Raw genomic sequence first — 19,328 nt, forward strand, 5'->3', positions numbered from 1 at the left:
TGAATATTAAGAAAAAATGTCAGTTGCCCTTTTTTACTGTTTCGGTTGACTCTGAAATCAACCTGTTTACAATGTGAAATAGCAATAAGGTTAATGAGCCATACAAGAATTGTCATCATTGTCCTCAGAGATGACCCCCTTCATTGTTCCTTCTATGTTCAACATTTGGAATAGCCAGCCAGCTACAGAGTATGGTGATTTTTGATATGTGATCAATTCTTTAGTTAAGCCTATGCAGGTTTATTTTTTCTTTTTTTTTTTTTTTAAGATTTTATTTATTCATGAGAGACATAGGCAGAGGGAGAAGCAGGCTCCCTGCAGGGAGCCTGATGTCAGACTCGGTCCCAGGACTCCGGAGTCATGAGACGCTCAACCACTGAGTCACTCAGGTGCCCCAAGCCTATGCAGCTTTAAACTTAAAAAACACAACAAAAACACTCTAGAAAGAAAAAGAAACAGATTTTTGAAGCCTCATGCTATTTTTTTTTTTAAATATTGTCTAGATATACAGTAGGGTTTCTAGTCATCCTCAGCATCCTATATCTGTTTTTTTCTGTTTTCTGTTTTTGGGTTTTTTTCTAGAGAGAGAGAGTGGGTGAGCAGGGGGAAGGGCAAAGGGATACAGACAATCTTAAGAGGCTCCACACCCAGTGCAGAGCCTGACTCGGGGCTCAGTCTCATGACCCTGAGATCATGACCTGAGCTGAAATTTAGAAGCAACGCTTAACTGACTGAGCCACCCAGGGGCCCTTCTCTATCTGTTTTTAAAATTACTTTATATTGAACAGTGCACAGCACAGAAACACTTGAACATTATGTTTATCAGTTCCATGCCATCTCATTTCCTCAGCTTTTGGCTTCCACAAGAAGAGACTATGAGAAGATCCAGGAAGAGCTGACACGTCTCCAGATTGAGAATGAGGCAGCCAAAGATGAAGTGAAGGAAGTTCTCCAGGCCCTGGAAGAGCTGGCTGTCAATTACGACCAGAAGTCACAGGAAGTGGAGGACAAGACCAGAGCCAATGAGCAGCTGACAGATGAGCTGGCCCAGAAAACGGTTGGAATATTTGTATCTAGGGGCTGGGACTTTTTGGTTGCTGTTCCTGTACGTATGTTGATGTCTGTTGACAGACACTGTATAGGAAGGCAGTTGGCAGAATGGTTTTTCAGCGTTAGAGGCATTCTCTGAAGTCTCCCAATAATTGCAATACTTCACGTAGGTGATTTTTGTGTGCTTATTCCATAACTGCATATTGTTTTATATCCAGGGGCCTATAACGTTAGGAGGGATGCCTTGCAAGTGGTCGAGAGAGTGCAGACTTTGGAGCCACAAAAATCCTAGTTAACATTTTGACTTTACAACTATTAGCCCTTAATTGAGACATTTAAACTCTGTGAATATTTATTCCCTTATCTGTAAAAATGGCATTAAGCATGCTCCTTTCAGTACATGAGAACTAGAGACAATTGACAGAAAGCACTTAGTGAAGGCCTGTGTATATGCTAGAATGCCAGGAAATATATCTCAAATATTATATTAACAAGTGAGACTGGGTGGTTGATAGAAGCTATGGATTTCACGTCTTGTTTACACCCTCCTGGGTAAACCCATCCCATCCCCACAACTTCTTGTCCTAGCCTAGGACTCATGGACTTGGTTTATTTGTTGTCCTGTTGTAAGCTGGTGCTTCAGTCTGCACATTTCCAGATTCTCACATTCTGCCGGTGAAAGAAGCTGCAGGTTCTGCACAGTGAGCTAGTGGCAGCAGGGCCAGTGAGCATTTGGGGAGGTGGCTGGGGGTGGGATGTTTCCATTTTGTCCCTTTCTACTTGGAAAATGGGTGGTGGGGAGCCGAGTGGCTGTAACCAGCTGCCCTTGGCACCTTGACCCAATGGCCTGGTATCATGGGATTGTGCCCAGCCTGCTTTGTGGAAAACATCCAGTCCTCCCAGGCAAGGAGTAGCAGATGGTGCAGGAAAGCTCTAATCTGCTGACCGTAGAGCTGATGGAAAATGCTCCTAACTCTGTATATTCAACTGCATTTTTAAATGGCTCCACAAGATGGGATCTACTGCTTCTGTGGGTTTAAAAAACAAAACGAAATAAGCAGTGGCAATGCCATAACAAAACTAAAAAGAAGCAGGAAAACAAACCAGAAGTCCCTTAGGACAAAGGAGGAGACTTAGATTTTCCTCTGCTGACTGTTTTCTACAGGCTTCTTTAATTAGTCCTTCATATTATTTGCATCTCAAAACAATGGGACATTTTCCATAATATAGTTCTTATTTTCTGCCAAGCCCAAGTATTACTAGACTGTTTTAGGGTACTATTTTTAGTGAGACCATTAAAAAGTGCTCTAGTATAATAGCTGCATATGGAAGACTTGCAGAAGCGTCTTTGCATTAACCTCCACAGCTCTGCAATTTAGGGAAATTATTTTCTTTGTTGGTCAAGTTAATATCAAGACACCAAAATATGGCTATTCTGTTGATGTTGAGTTCATTAAGTTAGTTAATTCTAAATATCTACCTTTTGGTAACAGACACGAGGGATGGAGAAAAGATGGGTTGTTGATGTTTGGCAGGAAAATGGAGCTCTATGTTAAGATGAAGACTCAGCTAATTTTGAGAAGAGACGAAGAGTGTTCAATTTGGGTTCACTGGGAAGATTAGAAAACTGTATTTTATTTTTTAAGAAATATTTTATTTATTTATTCTTCATTCATTCATTCATTCATTCATGAGAGACACACACAGAGAGAGAGAGAGAGAGAGAGAGAGAGGCAGAGACACACAGGCAGAGGGAGAAGCAGACTCCATGCAGGGAGCCCGATGCAGGACTCAATCCAGGAACCCTGGGATCATGCCCTGAGCCGAAAGCAGATGCTCAACTGCTAAGCCACCCAGGCGTCCCTAGAAAACTTTTTAGAAGTTGTTTTCTAAACTCATGAATATTTCTCGGGTCTTCCTGACCCATCTATTAGTATGAAGTCAGATGGGAATTTGGAAGTGGTCCAGGGAGCAGGTCTAAGGTCTATTTGGATGTGGTGGTGGGGATGCTTGCAGGTGTTTGGACCCTGGAGAATGAGGACTGAAACAGAACATCTCACGGGGAGGAGCATGGAATCACACATTATCAGCCTAAGAGCTCCTTTTCGACTATTTTAAATGAGATTTCACTGACTTGCAAATTGTCATGTGATACGTAGACATATCAGGCCAAGACAAATTCTCCTTTTTATCAAAGAAGGCAGTAAGGTACTGTAGTTTGACTTTAGAGGACTCTTTCATTGAAATCACATGAAATGATAAAAGAATTCCATCCTACCTTATGTTGTTGTTCTTTGCATTGCAGTGGGTATGAATTGATGGGCAGCTCTTTTAATTTGCTGTTAAAATGTGTTTTTCAGACGACATTGACAACCACACAGAGAGAACTGAGCCAGCTACAAGAGCTTAGCAACCACCAGAAAAAGAGGGCTACTGAGATTCTGAATTTGCTGTTGAAGGATCTGGGGGAGATAGGTGGAATTATCGGCACCAATGATGTGAAGACTGTAAGCCAGCCCCTCTCTTATCCCCCCTACCTGCTCTTATAATGGTGTGATCCTAAGCAAACAGGGTCTGTGTTTTATTCTTTTGAGTATCCAATGCTTTGCGTGGTGCTTTGCACCTGCCACGTGCTCAGAATATTGGTATGAACAAACCAAGGGCTGATTGAATGGCTAAGCGAATGACTGGTTGGGTATGGTGGAGGAGAAGAAAATTACCTTTCGAATATAGGAAATGTCTTCAAATTTTGATAGGCCTTATTCAAATCGGGTTATTTCTCATACTTATATGCCAATGTCACAGGAGTTTGGAATTGTATAGGTTAAGCAACACTTCTAGTCTCAGAATTGTGTTCCTCCTTTTCTGTGAGAACCTAACAGAATAAAAATTCCCCAGACAATCAGTATGAATTAGGAAAGCTTTCAGCTGAAAGTAATAGGATTCTAACAGTGGCTTAAAAAATAAATCCACATTTAATTATTCACAATATGAGAATTTTGTGTAGAATTTGCTGTTCAGGTTGTGATCTGTGTCACCTGGGAGTTTGTTGGAACTATAGATTCTTTGGGCCACCGCAGACCAGTCAAACTAGAATCTTCATTTAACAAGATTGCCCGGGTCATTCTAACCTTATTAAAGTTGCAGAGGCAAATTTTGATCCAGTGTCCCAACAATGTCAAGGAATCGGGCCTTTTCTTTGTTTCCTTTCTAGTTTTGTTAGCTTGTTAGCTTTTCACATCTGTAGACTTTTGTCTCGTGCTAGCAAGATAGCTGCTAGAGCACCAACGATCATATCGTCACACAACCACACCCGAGGCAGGATGGACTGAAAAGGCAGCCAACTTTCAACTAAGAGGGAACCATATCTCCTAAGTCCCTATAGATGTCCCTTATACCTTGTTAGCCAGAATTGGATCACATGGTCACCCCGAATTGCAAGAGAAATTGGGAAAGCAAAGAGAAGTAGTATTGCTATGATTGGCTTCAACCAACTGTGATTTATCCCCTGGAGTTGTACAGCCTGGTGCCACTGATAGCAAGGAAGGTAAGGGAGGGAGGAAGAATGGGGTGGTATGAAGTTGTCCATGTGCTAGGAATAGAGGGGTAAGAGAGCATGCATAATGCTATCAGCTAAGAACAAGGAACAGTTAGCCATGATATAGAAAGAGATATAGGATAAAGATTTTTTTTTTTTTAAGATTTTATGTATTTGAGAGAGAAAGAGAGCATGTGAAAGAGAAAGAGAGCATGAGCAGAGGGAGAAGCAGATTCCCTTCTGAGCAGGGAACCCAATGTGGGGCTCGACCCCAGGGCCCTGAGATCATGACCTGGGCCGAAGGCAGACACTTAACAGCTGAGCCACCCAGGTGCCCCTGAGAGAGATAGTTTTAAAAATAGCTTTATAAGTGTATGGTCTGAAAAGTTTTGATGTATTATATCCTCATGAAACCATTACCATGGTAAGATAACATAAGATAACATATCCATCACTCCCAGAAGTGTATAGGACTGTTTCTAGTCTCTATTTTATTGATCTAATTGTTATACTAAAACCACAGTTGTGATTACTGTTACTTTACAATAATAATAATACAGCACCTTGTACAGAGTAGCCATGGGTACATGTGGTGGATTTTGGCAAGCCAAAGAATGGAAAGCTCAACTTCCACTTCACGAGCCCCTAAAATCAAAATCTTTGAGGTTAGCTTTTAAAGGCTGAGTTCTCCATCAGTCTGCTTTGTGAGAACACTCAGGCTTTGAGCTGGGATTGTTAAATCCTAGGAAGGGCTACCCCCAATTCCTTCTGTTTATAGACATTTCTGGGAAACATAGAAATCTATTCTTAGATGATATCACAGATCTAGGTGTAGAGTATACGACCTCTTGTAAACCTAATCCTTCTTTCATAGAACCTCTATTGTAACTGAATATTTCATGAATCTTTGCGATTGAATCTAATTTTAGCACAGAATTCTCAGATACTATAAGATTAATCCTATTCAGCTCCAGTTTGGTGGCTTTGTGTTTGAGAGTTTAATTTTTAGAAGCATGCATTGGTGTGGAGCTGTAAACTTCTGAGATTCGGGTGATTAAGTGGCCCTTGCAGTATGAAGGTGGAGTTGATTTATGAGAAGTTGGCGCCTGCTTCTGATAACGATCAAGGAAGATATTTTTACGCTAAGTTCTAAAATAGAGCTGATGAGAAATGCTAATGAAATCAAGGAGTGTCTGGGTGCTTCGGCATTAAAAAAAGAGTCTTTACCTTTGGGAATCTGAAGTATGATTGAGATTATTTTTAAATACTTAGCTGGATGTTTTCAAGATATTTTTGGGTTCCAGACATTGGATGCCTTAGTTAATTTCATTGATAACTAGTTATTTTCATTGATAATTCTTACTCATAGAGAGCATATTCTTAATCATTCTGAAGAGTTTTTTTTTTCTTGCAATTATGATTTAATCATTTGGGCAATGAGAGCTAAAGGTAGGGTTGTGTGACCTTGGGCAATTCACTATACTTCTCGTGCTTCATTTTCCTGATTTGTGCAATGACAAGATGAGCCCACATTATCTTGCAGGTTGTCAGCTCAGAAATCGCATGGGTTATACATATATTTCTTAGATCTACATTGTGAGTATAGAGTATTGGTTGTGAGTACTCAACTGATATAATTCTTTTATCTAAAATAATGATCCGAGTGGGGAGACCTTTGTGAGTGATCTTCCTTTTTCTTCCTAACACCCTGTTCAGTTCCCACACAGGGCCTCCTGGCTGTACCCTGGGATAAGGGGAAGAGATGCCCTCATTTCCAGAAAATAACAGGCCCAGACAGCAGGGAAACAGAAGAACCCATATTTCTCCAGCTCTGTCATGTCTCGAAACATTTTCAGAGCCCAGGCAATACTTTGTTTAGTCTGCAAAACAAGATGAGACCACCCAGTGATGAGATGAGCCTAGAGTTCACGTTCTCTGGGTTTATTAGTGAGCTTCCCCTTGCCTTTTTCCCTATGTCACCAGGCTTTCTTTATAGCAGAGATTTCCAGAAGCCTAGAATAGAAACTTGAGGTGGAGTAAATAAAATTGATTAGATTAGCGGCCAGATTTTCTTTCGACTTTGGGTCTGGGTGAGACGGAGGTGAGGAATTTCCAGCCGATGCGGGGCCCTGGGCCCCAGAAGCATCAGGGACCTTTCTGTGGCTGAGCCAGGGATGCAGATACACTGCTCCAGCTCCTGCGCCTGAAATCAATCCTTATCACCAACAGCTCCACTCCCATTAGCCTCTTTGATACAGCCTTGGGTCTTTGGTGGCCGGGGTCTCACCACCAGGAAGGCTTGCTTCTCCCGTTGCCCCTGTCCATCGGGCTCTTGGGAACAACCAGGATCATGCCTTAGCTCTGTACCACACTGACAAAACAGACGTTTCTGGACATTTGGGAAAAAAGGAAAAGAAAAGAAAGGACTTCTAGTCCCATTCTGACTTTTAGATGTTAGAATGTGACTGGTCACCTCACTTACCTTTTACTTGGCTTAGAAATGGTACCTTGCCAGTAACTCCAGGCTCTAGAGACCCGGGGTGGGTGGGTGTGGGGTGACCGCTGTATAGACAGGGGCAGGTGGGGCAGGCAGCATCAGCATTCCCACGTGAAGGCAGCCTTTCCTCCTGGATTAGTCATCTCTCCTGGATCACACAGCCCAGTGTGTACTGTTAGAGTTATGGGGAGAGTTATAAATAACATTTTAGCAACAAACTCTTGAGTCTTTTCGAAATAACAATGTACTGACTGGGATTATTGAAAACTTTGAATTTATGTGTCTGAATATATGAACTCTTAAGTAGTTAGGACAAGACAACCCAGAACAAAATCAACAAAAAAACAACCTTATAGTAAAACCATTTGTTTGGAGTACTGTCCCCCCCCGCCCCACCCTCCCCCTCCACCCCGGCCCCAATCAGATTCACAATCTCCTCTTAGACTTCCTAGGATAAGAGCAGGCTCCAGAAGTTATGGTTCTGGTTTGGAGGGAAAAAAGTCTAGCTTTCATTTTGGAGGAAGCCCACTGCTGTGTATACTATTGTACTCTTCCCCAGTGCGCATGGGACCTGGGCATGGAGTACGTGGTCCCATTGTCTGTCTTCCTTGTCTGAAGACAGAACTGGAGAGGAAGGGGCTGTTTGTTCCCTTCCCCAAATGCCCTATTGTTGGTTCAGAGGTGTTTTCCCACCAGGAGCTGGTGTAGGCTGTGAACCCCACATGAAAGAGATGGGTGTTCATTTACCTTTCTACAGAAGCTGGACAGATATATAGGACCTGTGTGGTGAGGCTAAAAGAATGAGCTTCTCTCTCTTCCATGTTGGACCAGTCACAAAGGCAGAAGAACAAGACCTCACTGAAGGATTGGGGGCATTTCTCATCCCTTCTCCCCGTGCAGTTGGGTCCTATGAAGGAGCGTGATGAGAAATGGTGTTGGCAGGCCGATCATCCTCGGCAGTCAGAATTAGTGGTTCAGCAAGGCCCTCTGCTGAAATAGGATTGTAGGTTTTCTTGCTGTTAACATAGGTTCTGCTTTGTGTAGGTCTGACACTGGTGTCATTTTAACAGATACTGTTGTGGAATCCTAGGGGAAGGTTGACACCATGTTACAGGCACTCAGTGCGGGATCCTTCCTATTGGCTACCAATTTTCAGGGTTGATACACGAATCCATACTCCTAGGTCTTAGATTTTTACAGGAAAAAAAATCATCCTATGATGAGTTAATGACAGCAATAATGACAAGACTGGGCAGTTATAATTCACTGTGGAACATTAAAACCTTATTTGGAATCATGGTCTTAGAACCGACCTAAGCTTCGTTTTGTGGGCTGGGTACTGGACAGCGCTCGTCCTTTCTCCTGAGGTGCTGGGACGCCCTCTGGTGTTTAAACAAAATACGCACAGTTATTTGCTCATCTGATTAATTGCCCTTCCAGAGCACGTTTGCATCTTGAGAGCCAATGGGTTTCTGTCCCAAGAATCTAGCTTCAGTTTTTGTTTTCAGCTGAGCTCTGAAACCCAGACACCAAATAGGAGATCATTCTGAAAGAGCGGCTTTCAGAGTCTTTGTAAAGGTGAAACCTCTTACCTGGTAAACTCTCAGGTAATTTTATTGATTTGAGAGAAAGTCAGGGGGAGGGCCAGAGAGAAAAGGAGGCGTCTCAGGCAGGTTCTGTGCTAAGCTCGGAGCCCGGTGTGGGGCTCCATCCCGCGAGCCTGACGTGATCTGAGCTGAAAACGGACAGTCGAGTCGGCCACTTAACGGGCTGCGCCACTGAGGTGTCCCACTCAGATAACCTTGAATAATATAAGCTAGAGCCTTGTCTCCTTGGAAGGGGCAAGCGCGTAGAGACAGGAAAATGCAGATTGGTAGTAAACGGAAAGTCATGTAGGAAGGCCTTCATCTAAAAGGACATTTGGTAATGGCAGATGCTTATTCACGAGATTTTTGTTGTTGTTTAACTGAAGACCATAGAAAATCCTTTTTATTCCAACCGTTGCTTATAGAAGCATATTCAAGACATTAGACTACTTCTCTCTCTGAATAGCAGACCATAGAGAACATGATTGAAATTGATTTGAGTTCTCATAGGGACACAGAGTCACCTTTAGAAACAGTAGGCCTTGCCAAGCTATTCTAGAAATGTAAGGTATTAGACGTTGAATGGGATACCTCTTCAGAGTTCTCTCTTTTTAAAATCTTCAGCTATCTTTTCCTTCTGATGTCCTGTCTTTCATCCTAAAAATTAAGTGTAATGAAAAACCTGGATGGTGGAGAATTACATTTAGTAGATGATTTTATTTTATTTTATTTTATTATTTTTTTTTTTTTTTTATTTTTTAGTAGATGATTTTAGTTCACTCTTACCCAAGGTTTCAGAAAACTTGGGATATATTAATATACTGAATATATAGTAAATTTTAGCTATCATTTTCAGCTTGTGATCCTATGTTTAGGGATCCCTAATCAGAAATCCAAAGACATCTTGAGGATCCATAGAGAGATTTTAGGGTCCCCGTGAATCTCTGGAAGTTGTAAGCAATAGTTGAATGCACTCCTTCCTGTGCTCAGTTGGCAGATGTGAATGGAGTCATTGAGGAGGAATTCACCATGGCCCGCCTATATATCAGCAAGATGAAGTCGGAGGTCAAATCCCTGGTGAACCGCAGCAAACAGCTGGAGAACGCCCAGATGGACTCCAACAGGAAGATGAATGCCAGTGAGCGGGAGCTAGCAGCCTGCCAGCTGCTCATCTCCCAGGTAGGTCACCCCTTCCGCCCTCGTTTCACTCCCTTGACCTCCTGAAATCTGCTTCCTCTGTGTTCTCGCTGGGGTCTGATGGTGCATGATAGATAGGGTTAGGTGATGGACTTTGCCTTACGTTAACACTTACCCATGGCCTCCCCGGGCAATGACAGCCCAGGCTTATTCTTGAGGCTAGATCGTGTTGCATGAATTACAGGAATTACCTCCTTCAGGCCCTTTTTAAAGGATGTGTCTACATGTCTCTATATACAAATACGTAGGAAGGTAGGTAGGTAGGTAGAGATTACAAGGAATGGATGAGGTTGGGTGGAATCTAAAACTCCTATGGGCTAAGGCAACGTCCTTCACCTTTTAGTCTCTACCACGAGTTCAATTTCATCTGTGAAAACAGAAACTATTTGCTATTCCTGCTGTCATTACTAATAGTAGCAAGTGACATTTTATTGAGTGTTTACAATGCTCCATACGTTGCACTAAGCACCTCATGTGCATTATCTCACTTGATCTTTAAAAAAGTCCTGGTGGGCAGGTTTTATTATTATGCCTGTTTTTCAGACTCAGAAAGATTAAATATACCGTTCAAACTCATATAGCCAGCGAAAGGCAGATCTGGGACTCAAACCAAAGCATGTGTGAACACAAAGCCTTGAAGGGATTTTCAGGCTCCAGGGCACATTTCATCTGCTCAGTGAGTAAGGCTGCTCGTCTGCCCATTGAAAGGGCGTTTTCATTTTAGTAAGGTGGTTTCAGAAAACAGCGGCCTAGTTTCTGGTCTGCCACTGATACCTGAGCTTGGTGTTTGGGGTTTGAGGCTTCTGTGAGTATTGCAGTGCAGGCTGCTCTCTGCCTTACACCAGGCATTAAGACAGCTGAAATCATTTGCGGGAAACTAATAAGAGCATGGAACGGTGTATCAAATAATCCGAGAGACGGACAAAAACAGTCCGTCCTGGCATGCCTGTAAACACAGTAACGTGTCATCGCGGGCCCAGCTCGAGCCTCCGCGTCTCCCACCACAGTAATCTAAGACATGTAAGTCAACACATCAGGTTTCCGTTTCATAACCAACGTAACAGGCAAAAATATATTGGAAAGATGATTCAGTGTTGGTGTGTGATAGTGAAATTTATATACATTCTGAGAAAAGTATAATTTGGTCAGTCCTTTTGGAAAGCACCTTGGGGATCAAAAACCATAAAGATATAAGTACTTTGGTCCAGTAATTTCACTTACGGTAGTTTTCATTGGTTATGAAAATGCAAAGATTCTGTTTTGTATGTTGTCATTTCCTGATTAAAGTTTGAAAAAATTGGGGCAGCCTGGGTGGCTCAGCGGTTTAGTGCTGCCTTCAGCCCAGGGCGTGATCCTGAAGACCCGGGATCGAGTCCCGCATTAGGCTCCCTGCATGGAGCCTGCAGAGTCTCCCTCTGCCTGTGTCTCTGCCTCTCTGTGTGTGTCTCTCATGAACAAATAAAAAAAATCTTTAAAAAATATGAAAAAATTCTAAGGAAGATGTTGAGTGCAATATTACCTACATTATGATGAAATAAAATACCCAGATATCTATTGATAGGCTAATGACCTAGCGTTACATGGAGGAATGCTACGTAGCTCTTGCAAAAAGTTTACAAAGCATAGCCATTTGGGAAGTATGGTTATATAAAGGTAATATTTGTGCTGTGCCTTGCAACTTTATACAGTATGCATTCCTACAGATAAGATCAATATGGTTTATGGGTGGTTTGGTCAATTAAGGGTCAGCAGACTCTTGGTTTTTGGCTCAGGTCATGATCTCAGGGTTATGGGATTGAAGCCGGCATCTGCTGTGTGTTCACCGAGGAGTCAGTTTATCCCTCTCCCTCTCCTCTCCCCAACCCCAAACAAATACATAAGATCTTAAAAAAAAAAAATAAGAGTTGTTTATGGGTGAGATCTATACCACTTCTTTTTGGATTTGCTTTATTACTTGACATTTTTATAATTAAAAAAATTGGAGGAAATGATAAATACTAGGGCACAGTACATAGGCCTCACGTCTGATATCCCCGTGACCTGTTGTACTAGTAACATGTGCTTTTGAATAGTCCTGTCCCTAATATTTGGAGACCAAGGCAAGAGTACAAACAGACCAGTCTGCACCACTGTCTCCTCTTTCCACCTAGACGCACCAGCCTCCACGTCTACGTCCCTTCTGCACTTTGTGTGAACTGATGGAACTGTGTAGCTATCAACTCTATTCTGTGTAAATTGATGACAGAGGCTACAGTGCCAGCCCTGGGGTGGTTGGAGTAGGGAGTTATGGGGTTTCCAGTACTCAGAGTGTGGTCTGGAAGACCAGATGTGGACATGGGCTCCGTGTGGCATGCCCGGTTGGCTCACACGCTCTTTGCTCAGTGGAGCGAGTGCAGCCAGAGGACGGGGCCCCAGTGGGGTGTCCAGAGAGTGGGGCCTGGGACTGAAGCCCCAGTTGCCGAGGTCTGAGAGTGACATGGACTTTGGGTACATGAGGTCAGAGTCAAGAATATCAGAATGTTTAGGGGCTAAAGGATAGCTGCTTTCTGCGTTAGCAAACAGCTTTCCGCTTTGTATTCTGTTACAGTTTATACAGAGTCAAATATTTAATCATTTCCTGGGATTCAAAAGTAAGACAAATCTTGGCTCGTTATTTTCTGACATGACCTAAGGAATCTGACAAAATATTTCCAGCTAAAATGCTATTATTTTCTTCGTTTACACTCATCCTTTTCATCAAAAGTTGTGCTTATGACATGACTTCTCCAACTGAGTCCCATTTCCCAGAGGTTATTTCATTAGATTAGAGCTCAGTCTCCAGGGTTTTCTTGCCTTAATACGAACGTTGTAGATCTTGAGCGGGGGAGTGTCTACATATTTCCATCTGCTTAGAAGGGCCCAGTGTCTTTATTCAGCCAACAAGCTCCCGTTCATTCATTGGTTCCATTAATATTTATTAAGCATCGACTCCATACTCTCATGGAGCTGACAAGTGAAAAGAAGTAGATAAGTGATGTAGGAGCTGCGTGCTGTAAGGAAGTGTTAGGACCTGAGTGCCTAGGACTCTGGGTGGGTCGGGGGGAGCACTTCCTAGGGAGAGGAAAGTGTGAAACGCAAGGCCCTGAGGCACAGGAATTGATGTGTTTAAGAGACAGAAAAAGAAAAGACACGATATTTGAGTTCCAAAGCCAGACTCCGGAGGTGCCGGTTCAAAGAATGAAGCCTCTGCCCTGGAACATTTTCTCAGTCTTTTCTCTCCAGAACACTGTTTTCTAGGAGGAGAAAAGCCAGCTTGGGCTTTGGCATCTCACCTAAGCAGATGGAGAGGGGACGGGTCGGTGAGGACTAAAGCAGAGGAGCACAGGAAGGAAACAGAGGACCGTGTTAGTCTGTGATCATAGGGCCCAAGGCAGGGGGAGAATTATGTACCATTTGGGAGCTTGGACCCCCAAAAAAGGGCCCAGAACTCCCCTATTGCATTTTCACATCAGACGGTCCCGGGCAAGCCAGGATGGCCATTGCTGGTCACTCACGCCTCCTTTTTATTATCTATTTGCTTATTTAAAGCATGAAGCCAAGATCAAATCCCTGACAGACTACATGCAGAACATGGAACAGAAGAGGAGGCAGCTGGAAGAGTCCCAAGACTCGCTCAGTGAAGAGCTGGCCAAGCTCCGGGCCCAAGGTAAATAATAGAACTTTGCAGGTGTGGAGCTCTTGGCCTGTATCAGATACTCTCTAGTTGGCTGAACTCATGATGTTTAGTTCTGCTCAATCACAGCATTTCTAGATCTGCTGAAAACAATGGAATACTTGCGGGGAGGAAAAAAAGAACCATTTAGAAGTTTGCCCCCATCCAATATCTGCTCCTCTTCCCGTTTCCTTGGTCCACCCTGCTGCCCGATTCAGCAGCTTCTCTCTCTCCTCCACCTCCTGCCTCCGGTCTGTTACCACGACCTGCCCATTTGACCTGTCAGATGCGTGTCTGCTTCTGCTCATCCCCGCCTTTATTTTCACTATCCTTAATCCTAATTAAGACTTGAGGCTACATCCACCTACAGAGGGTCTCACTCCATCTGTTCCAGGCCGGCCGCTGTGCCGCATCCCAAGGAACTGTTCTAAAATCACATTCAATCTTGTGCCCAACCCCATGCCTCCGACCCTTCCTTGGTGTCCCACTGCTCTTCACAGAGTCTGAGTTTCTCCCAATGGCTACGTGAACCCTCCACCCTTAGAACCAGCTCTTCCCTTGGCCAGGCAGCCTCCTGATACCCTCTGCTTAGGGAAGTGCCTGACACATAGGAATCACGCAATACATATGAAGAAATAAAAAATTTCAAGAGAGGTAACTAGAAACGCAGAAACCAGAACAGGATTAAGGGACATACACGTTGTGGTGAAATAGAGCACACGTGCCATGTACCTGAGTTGCAATGAAAATTGTTAGAGCCCTTTGGAAGGCATTTTGAAAATAAATAGTAGTAATCATAACACTTTCCATGCCTGTTGATCCTCAAATCTCAAATATTCATTGCGGACTTCCTTGTATGGGAGGGAGGGGCAGAAAAGGAAGCCACCTGAAAGTCCCAACAGGTGAACGAGCTATGGGACATTGCTTAACAGGACACGTGTTTTGTATGGGAGGCGAGGTATGTGGAGGCCGTGTAGCCATGCTTACAACGCAGCCTTAGATTAAAGGTCGTAACGTGTAATCTCATCTTTACTGTGGTTATAGCATTCAGGGATCAATGGTTACTCGTGTTCCAAGAATGAAGATGGTTTTCATAGGGTAGTAGGTTGGTGGCGACGCTCCTCTTTTTTATTTCCTTTATTGTTAATATAGATACTTGCTCAGTAAACATTGTGTTCCAAATGCCAAGGCAAATCTAAAAAGATAGAGGACATCCTCCCTCCCGCTATGACCTTGTCACGTTTTCTTTATGGGATAACGGATGAATGTTAGAGATAGGATGCTCCCCTTAAGACCTGACGTGGAAAAGAACTTTTCTGTCTCATAAATGGCGTCTGTGGTGGAGCCACTGAAATAAAGTGACTAGATCGAAAGCGTAGTGACTTGAATGACACTGTTCTACACCGTTGTGCAGCCCCCCTCGCAGCCCTGCCCGCTGCTTGCTCGGTGCCCTCAGCCACTGCCCCTGACCAAGAACAGGCCGGGACGGACTCCCCCTGCAGGGGTGCCTCGAACACGGGGCCCTCCTGTTTAATCTGGGGTGTGTTATTTTATATTCCTGTTTTCTTTGTTCTGATCCTTAGATTGCATTTTCCTGCTCCAGATTCTTAGAGAATAAACAGCTTACCCACGGGAGGTACATTAGTTCTTTCTGGAACTCTGAAGAGTGGCGTGCAGCCAAATGCCACTAACCTTCACAGAGTGCTTTATAACCCACAGAACGGTTGAGGTGCACTGCCCCGGGGCTTGCTCACTGAGGCCGGGTGTGAGGTCATACGCAGCCTGGTCAGTTCTGACCCCGAGTGGCCCCCGCCCAAGTCAGCCTCTGCCCCCTCCAGGCGCCCTTCCCTCCCGCTGGCGTGGGAGGCCTCCTTCAGCCAAAGGTCTCCCTTGGGAGGCCCATCCTAGGATAGCGTGGTTGTAATTGGTGATATGTGAGCGCATGTTTCACTCCATGGCCATCCCTTTTTTTTTTGTCTTTTATCGTTTAAAAAAAATTTTTTTTTCTTTACTTTTGGATGTGAGTCCTGCCAGTTAGATCTTAACTCATCATTTAAAATCCAAAACAGAAAAGATGCACGAAGTCAGCTTCCAGGATAAGGAGAAGGAACATCTGACGCGGCTGCAGGACGCAGAGGAAATGAAGGTGTGTGCGCCGCCCCTTCCCCGGCGCCCAGCGTGCGTTTGGACTGCGTTTTCTGATTCTAGGAAAATCTGTCTCCTTCAGAGATGCGTGTGGCCGTGCAGGAGGGAGGGGTGGGGGGAGCGGTGCCAGGCAGTGTGGCCTGGCGTAGGACTCAGATGAAGACGGACGTGTCCAGAACCCGGAGAGGTCCGTAGCCAATAGTCTGTTGCATTCACACGTGCTTCTTCCCTGCTCCTGGGGGAGACGGAGAGAGCAGCCCCTCCGCTCGCTGCAGGGGCCACAGCACTGAGGTGCTCTCCTCAGGAAGTGGCGGCCCTTCCTTTGAGTCAAAGAACCACCCCTCCCGCCCCCGTTGCCCTTATTAAAGAAGCACTCCAGATTTGAATTTCCATTTTACACTGAGATCTTTATTTTTGGTCATATTTAACGTAATCAAGGAGAATGTAGGAAAAATGATTGGGAAATAAGATATTTAGGTGAATTAAATGAGATAGGAGAAGACGTAAAATCGTGATTCATTTTGGGCCAACCGCAGGTCCTTTGGGGTGTAAGCCCATAGTTGAAACAGTGCCCGTGGCCTGATCCTGCTCCAGCCCGACTTTGCTGGGTCCTTCGCCTGGTTTCACATCGCTTTGGCACAAAGGTCTCCTTTGCACATCACCATAATCTGTGCAGGGGCCAGGGCAGGGACGGTTCAGTTTCACGGGTGCGTACGTGTGGGTTACGTGGCTTGCCTGAGGTCACCTGCCCTCTGACTGACCTGGCTGGAGGCCATGTAGCTCAGGTGAGCCGTAGAAAGCCACAGGAAAGCTTTTCATTTAATGAACGGACTGATCTGCTCCTGGGGCCCTCTGGGTGTAATCACAGATTTGGGGGGTTTGTTGTGCCAGTAAAGCAACGCGGGTCCTGGGGGCCCCAGGTCGGGGATTTGACAGCCAAGGGACGTAGGGTAGGAGGTAGAAGCCATCCAGGGCCTGTCACAGTGTGGGCCGTGAGCCAACGAGTGGATGACACATTTCTCTTGGCCTGGCTTGCAGAAGGCGCTGGAGCAGCAGATGGAGAGCCACCGGGAAGCTCACCAGAAGCAGCTGTCCAGGCTTCGGGACGAAATCGAGGAGAAGCAGAAAATCATCGATGAGATTCGGGAGTGAGTCGGCCCAGAGCTCTCGGACACGGGGGCGTGGGTGTGGCTCTTGGGCCGGCCGGGAAGGACGCGGCGTCGGGCCCAGGTCCGCTCCCCGTGGCCCGTGGGCTTTGCGCTCTGCCCTGCGCTGCAGCGGGCTAGACATGCGGCTGCCGACGTCTGTTCTCCCGTCTGGAGCTGAGCCTCGGGGGCTCTGGTGGGGCAGGTGGCAGGCGGGTGCAGCCGCCCGTCCTGGTGCCCCCAGGGCCAGGGTCATGTTGGTGTCTCAGTTGGGTACACACGTGCCCTTGTCGGTGGAGGTACAGTCTGTGTGAAACCATATATAAAAAACCCTTAGGTTGGTCCTGGCTCAGGTCCTGACAGGCTAATACTCCAGAGAAAGACCGTCAGCTCCTGCTGCCTCCTCACCCAGCCTATAAATGCTCCCTGCACAACCCCGAGCCCCTGGTCACGTGGGCACACTTCTTAGGGGCGTGTGTCTGTGCTCGTGGACCCGTGGCATTCGCCAGGACGGGGTCTTTGCAGCTTGTCCCAGCTGTCAGCCCCTCGGAGCCATTCTCCTGTCCTGGCGTGGCCACTGAAGAACCCCTGCCCCGTAATGATCCCTTCCCGCCTTCTATCGTACCGTCCTGCCCCTCTGTCAGAATAAGCCAGCAAGCTGGAAAGTGCCTTCAGGGTCCTCTCCTTGAGGTTTCTTACATTTTTTGCACCGTGACTCCCTCGGCAGTCTTTGAACCCCTTTGCAGAATAATGTTTTTCAGTGCCCCAGATAAAAAGATGAGGGAAAGCAAAGGAAACCAGTTCTGTTGAAATCCAGCTCCAGCCCCTGACACGCCACCCACAGGATGTAGACTAAAGGCTCCCCCCGTCCCCCTTTCTGTAGATGAGGAGCCGGACCTCTGCATGGGAAGCAAGGCAAGGTGAAATGAGGTGAAATTAGGGTCACACCGCTAAGTAGGAATCAAACCGGAGTTCGAGTTTAATTCTCCAGGCTACTGATCCAAACCTCTCATCAGTGCGCGCAAGCCGCTCGCACAGCACGTTTGCATTTAGAGAGAGGAGGATGGTAAGAAGCAGAATGTAAACGCCGTGATCCGGCTCGTGCGCGCTGTCTACCTAAGGCAAGCCCGTCTCGTCTTTCCCTCCTCTTTTTGGACCGCCCCGTGCTGTCCCTCAGCTTGGCCTTACCCCTTCACGCGTGTCCTGCGTTCTTTATTCTCATGAATCACCTTCCACGCGAGGGAGGGCTGGTGAATGAGTCGGTAGGTAGAGACGTTTCCTTGGCCTGGGCCGTTCAAACGCACTCAGGGTTCTCCTTCTGAGAGTGTAGAGTCTGTTCCTTTACGGATGCCCGGGCATGGCCCTAAAAGGGTTTTAGAAATTCCACGTGCAAATGTTGACCAAGCGCCCCCAACCGGATGGCAGGTTTCTCTTGTGTGCAGCACACCCTGGGCTTTCTCTGTATTTCCTCTCTCCACACCCCCTCGTTGCAGACTTCACGCAGCGCTGCTTGTGTCAGCCAGGAATTTGGACTTAGGAGATGTTTTCAGATCATCGTACAAGAGAGGAAGGGAAGGTTGAAATGGCCAAATGAGGTTTCCCGAGTGGGTACATGCCATCTGTAGGGCAGACAGAGCCGAACTGTTCTGACTATCCTCTCTTTCTCTGTTTTAAAATATCAGCCCTTTCCCTATCTCATTATTTCTCCCCCAAAGCTCTTGCACAAGCCAACTATAAATATGTTCTCAAAGCCTGAATGTTTCATGCCTCTGAGATGTTCTCAGAAATTAGTTTTCACTTGGGCGGGGAGGAAGCTGTGAGGTTGTTCTGTGATCCCTCAGAATCCTCCAGAATTGCCGCCTTTATTGCACAGAACTAATGGGGTTGGAACAGCCCCGTGTCTTTGGTGGGTGCCTCGGAATTTCAGACTCATGGGGAATGTATTGCTTTTTTCCCCTCAATTTCAGTTTGAATCAGAAACTGCAACTGGAACAGGAGAAGCTCAGTTCTGATTATAACAAGCTGAAAGTAGAAGACCAAGAGAGAGAAATGAAACTGGAAAAGCTCTTGTGAGTGCACTTGAAATACTTCCTCTGTTTTCTCTCCTCCCCGCGGAGTCTACTTCTGTGATCCCGATTCCTCAATATTCTGGTTGGGTTGGGCCAATGTAGAAATACTCAGAGCCTATTTGTGTGAATTGGCTGGCTTTGTCGATTAATCCATAGGTGCAGATGGAATCTGGAAATCTCTGATGCCCGTTTGGTGGTTCATGATTCCTTTTTATTTTTTAGATTGCTCAACGATAAGAGGGAACAGGCCAGAGAGGACCTCAAAGGGCTGGAGGAGACAGTGGTACGTCAGCATGTTTCCCAACTCATTTTAGTCCCAAAGACCCGATTAGTTTGCGATTTGTTGACTTTGTAACTTGACGTGTGCCCACCTTTCTCACATACCATTTTCGATAAAATATTTAGGCAAA

The 19,328-nt window shown here is 45.5% G+C and overlaps 1 protein-coding gene across 1 annotated transcript in view; it reads left to right on the forward strand.

Annotated features, from left to right (window-relative positions):
• The window catches only part of KIF5C (kinesin family member 5C), a 148,750-nt gene that overhangs the window by 103,488 nt on the left and 25,934 nt on the right, over window positions 1–19,328 (forward strand). Inside the window, exons 14-21 of the mRNA XM_072789139.1 lie at window positions 851–1,057; window positions 3,411–3,557; window positions 9,662–9,850; window positions 13,436–13,553; window positions 15,629–15,705; window positions 16,743–16,852; window positions 18,817–18,918; window positions 19,141–19,201. Of these exons, the coding sequence (XP_072645240.1) occupies window positions 851–1,057; window positions 3,411–3,557; window positions 9,662–9,850; window positions 13,436–13,553; window positions 15,629–15,705; window positions 16,743–16,852; window positions 18,817–18,918; window positions 19,141–19,201 (1,011 nt within the window). The remainder of the gene's footprint in view (window positions 1–850; window positions 1,058–3,410; window positions 3,558–9,661; window positions 9,851–13,435; window positions 13,554–15,628; window positions 15,706–16,742; window positions 16,853–18,816; window positions 18,919–19,140; window positions 19,202–19,328) is intronic.

This window comes from Canis lupus, chromosome 20 (assembly GCF_048164855.1).
Source record: "Canis lupus baileyi chromosome 20, mCanLup2.hap1, whole genome shotgun sequence".
In the NCBI taxonomy this organism is placed as follows: Eukaryota; Metazoa; Chordata; class Mammalia; order Carnivora; family Canidae; genus Canis; species Canis lupus.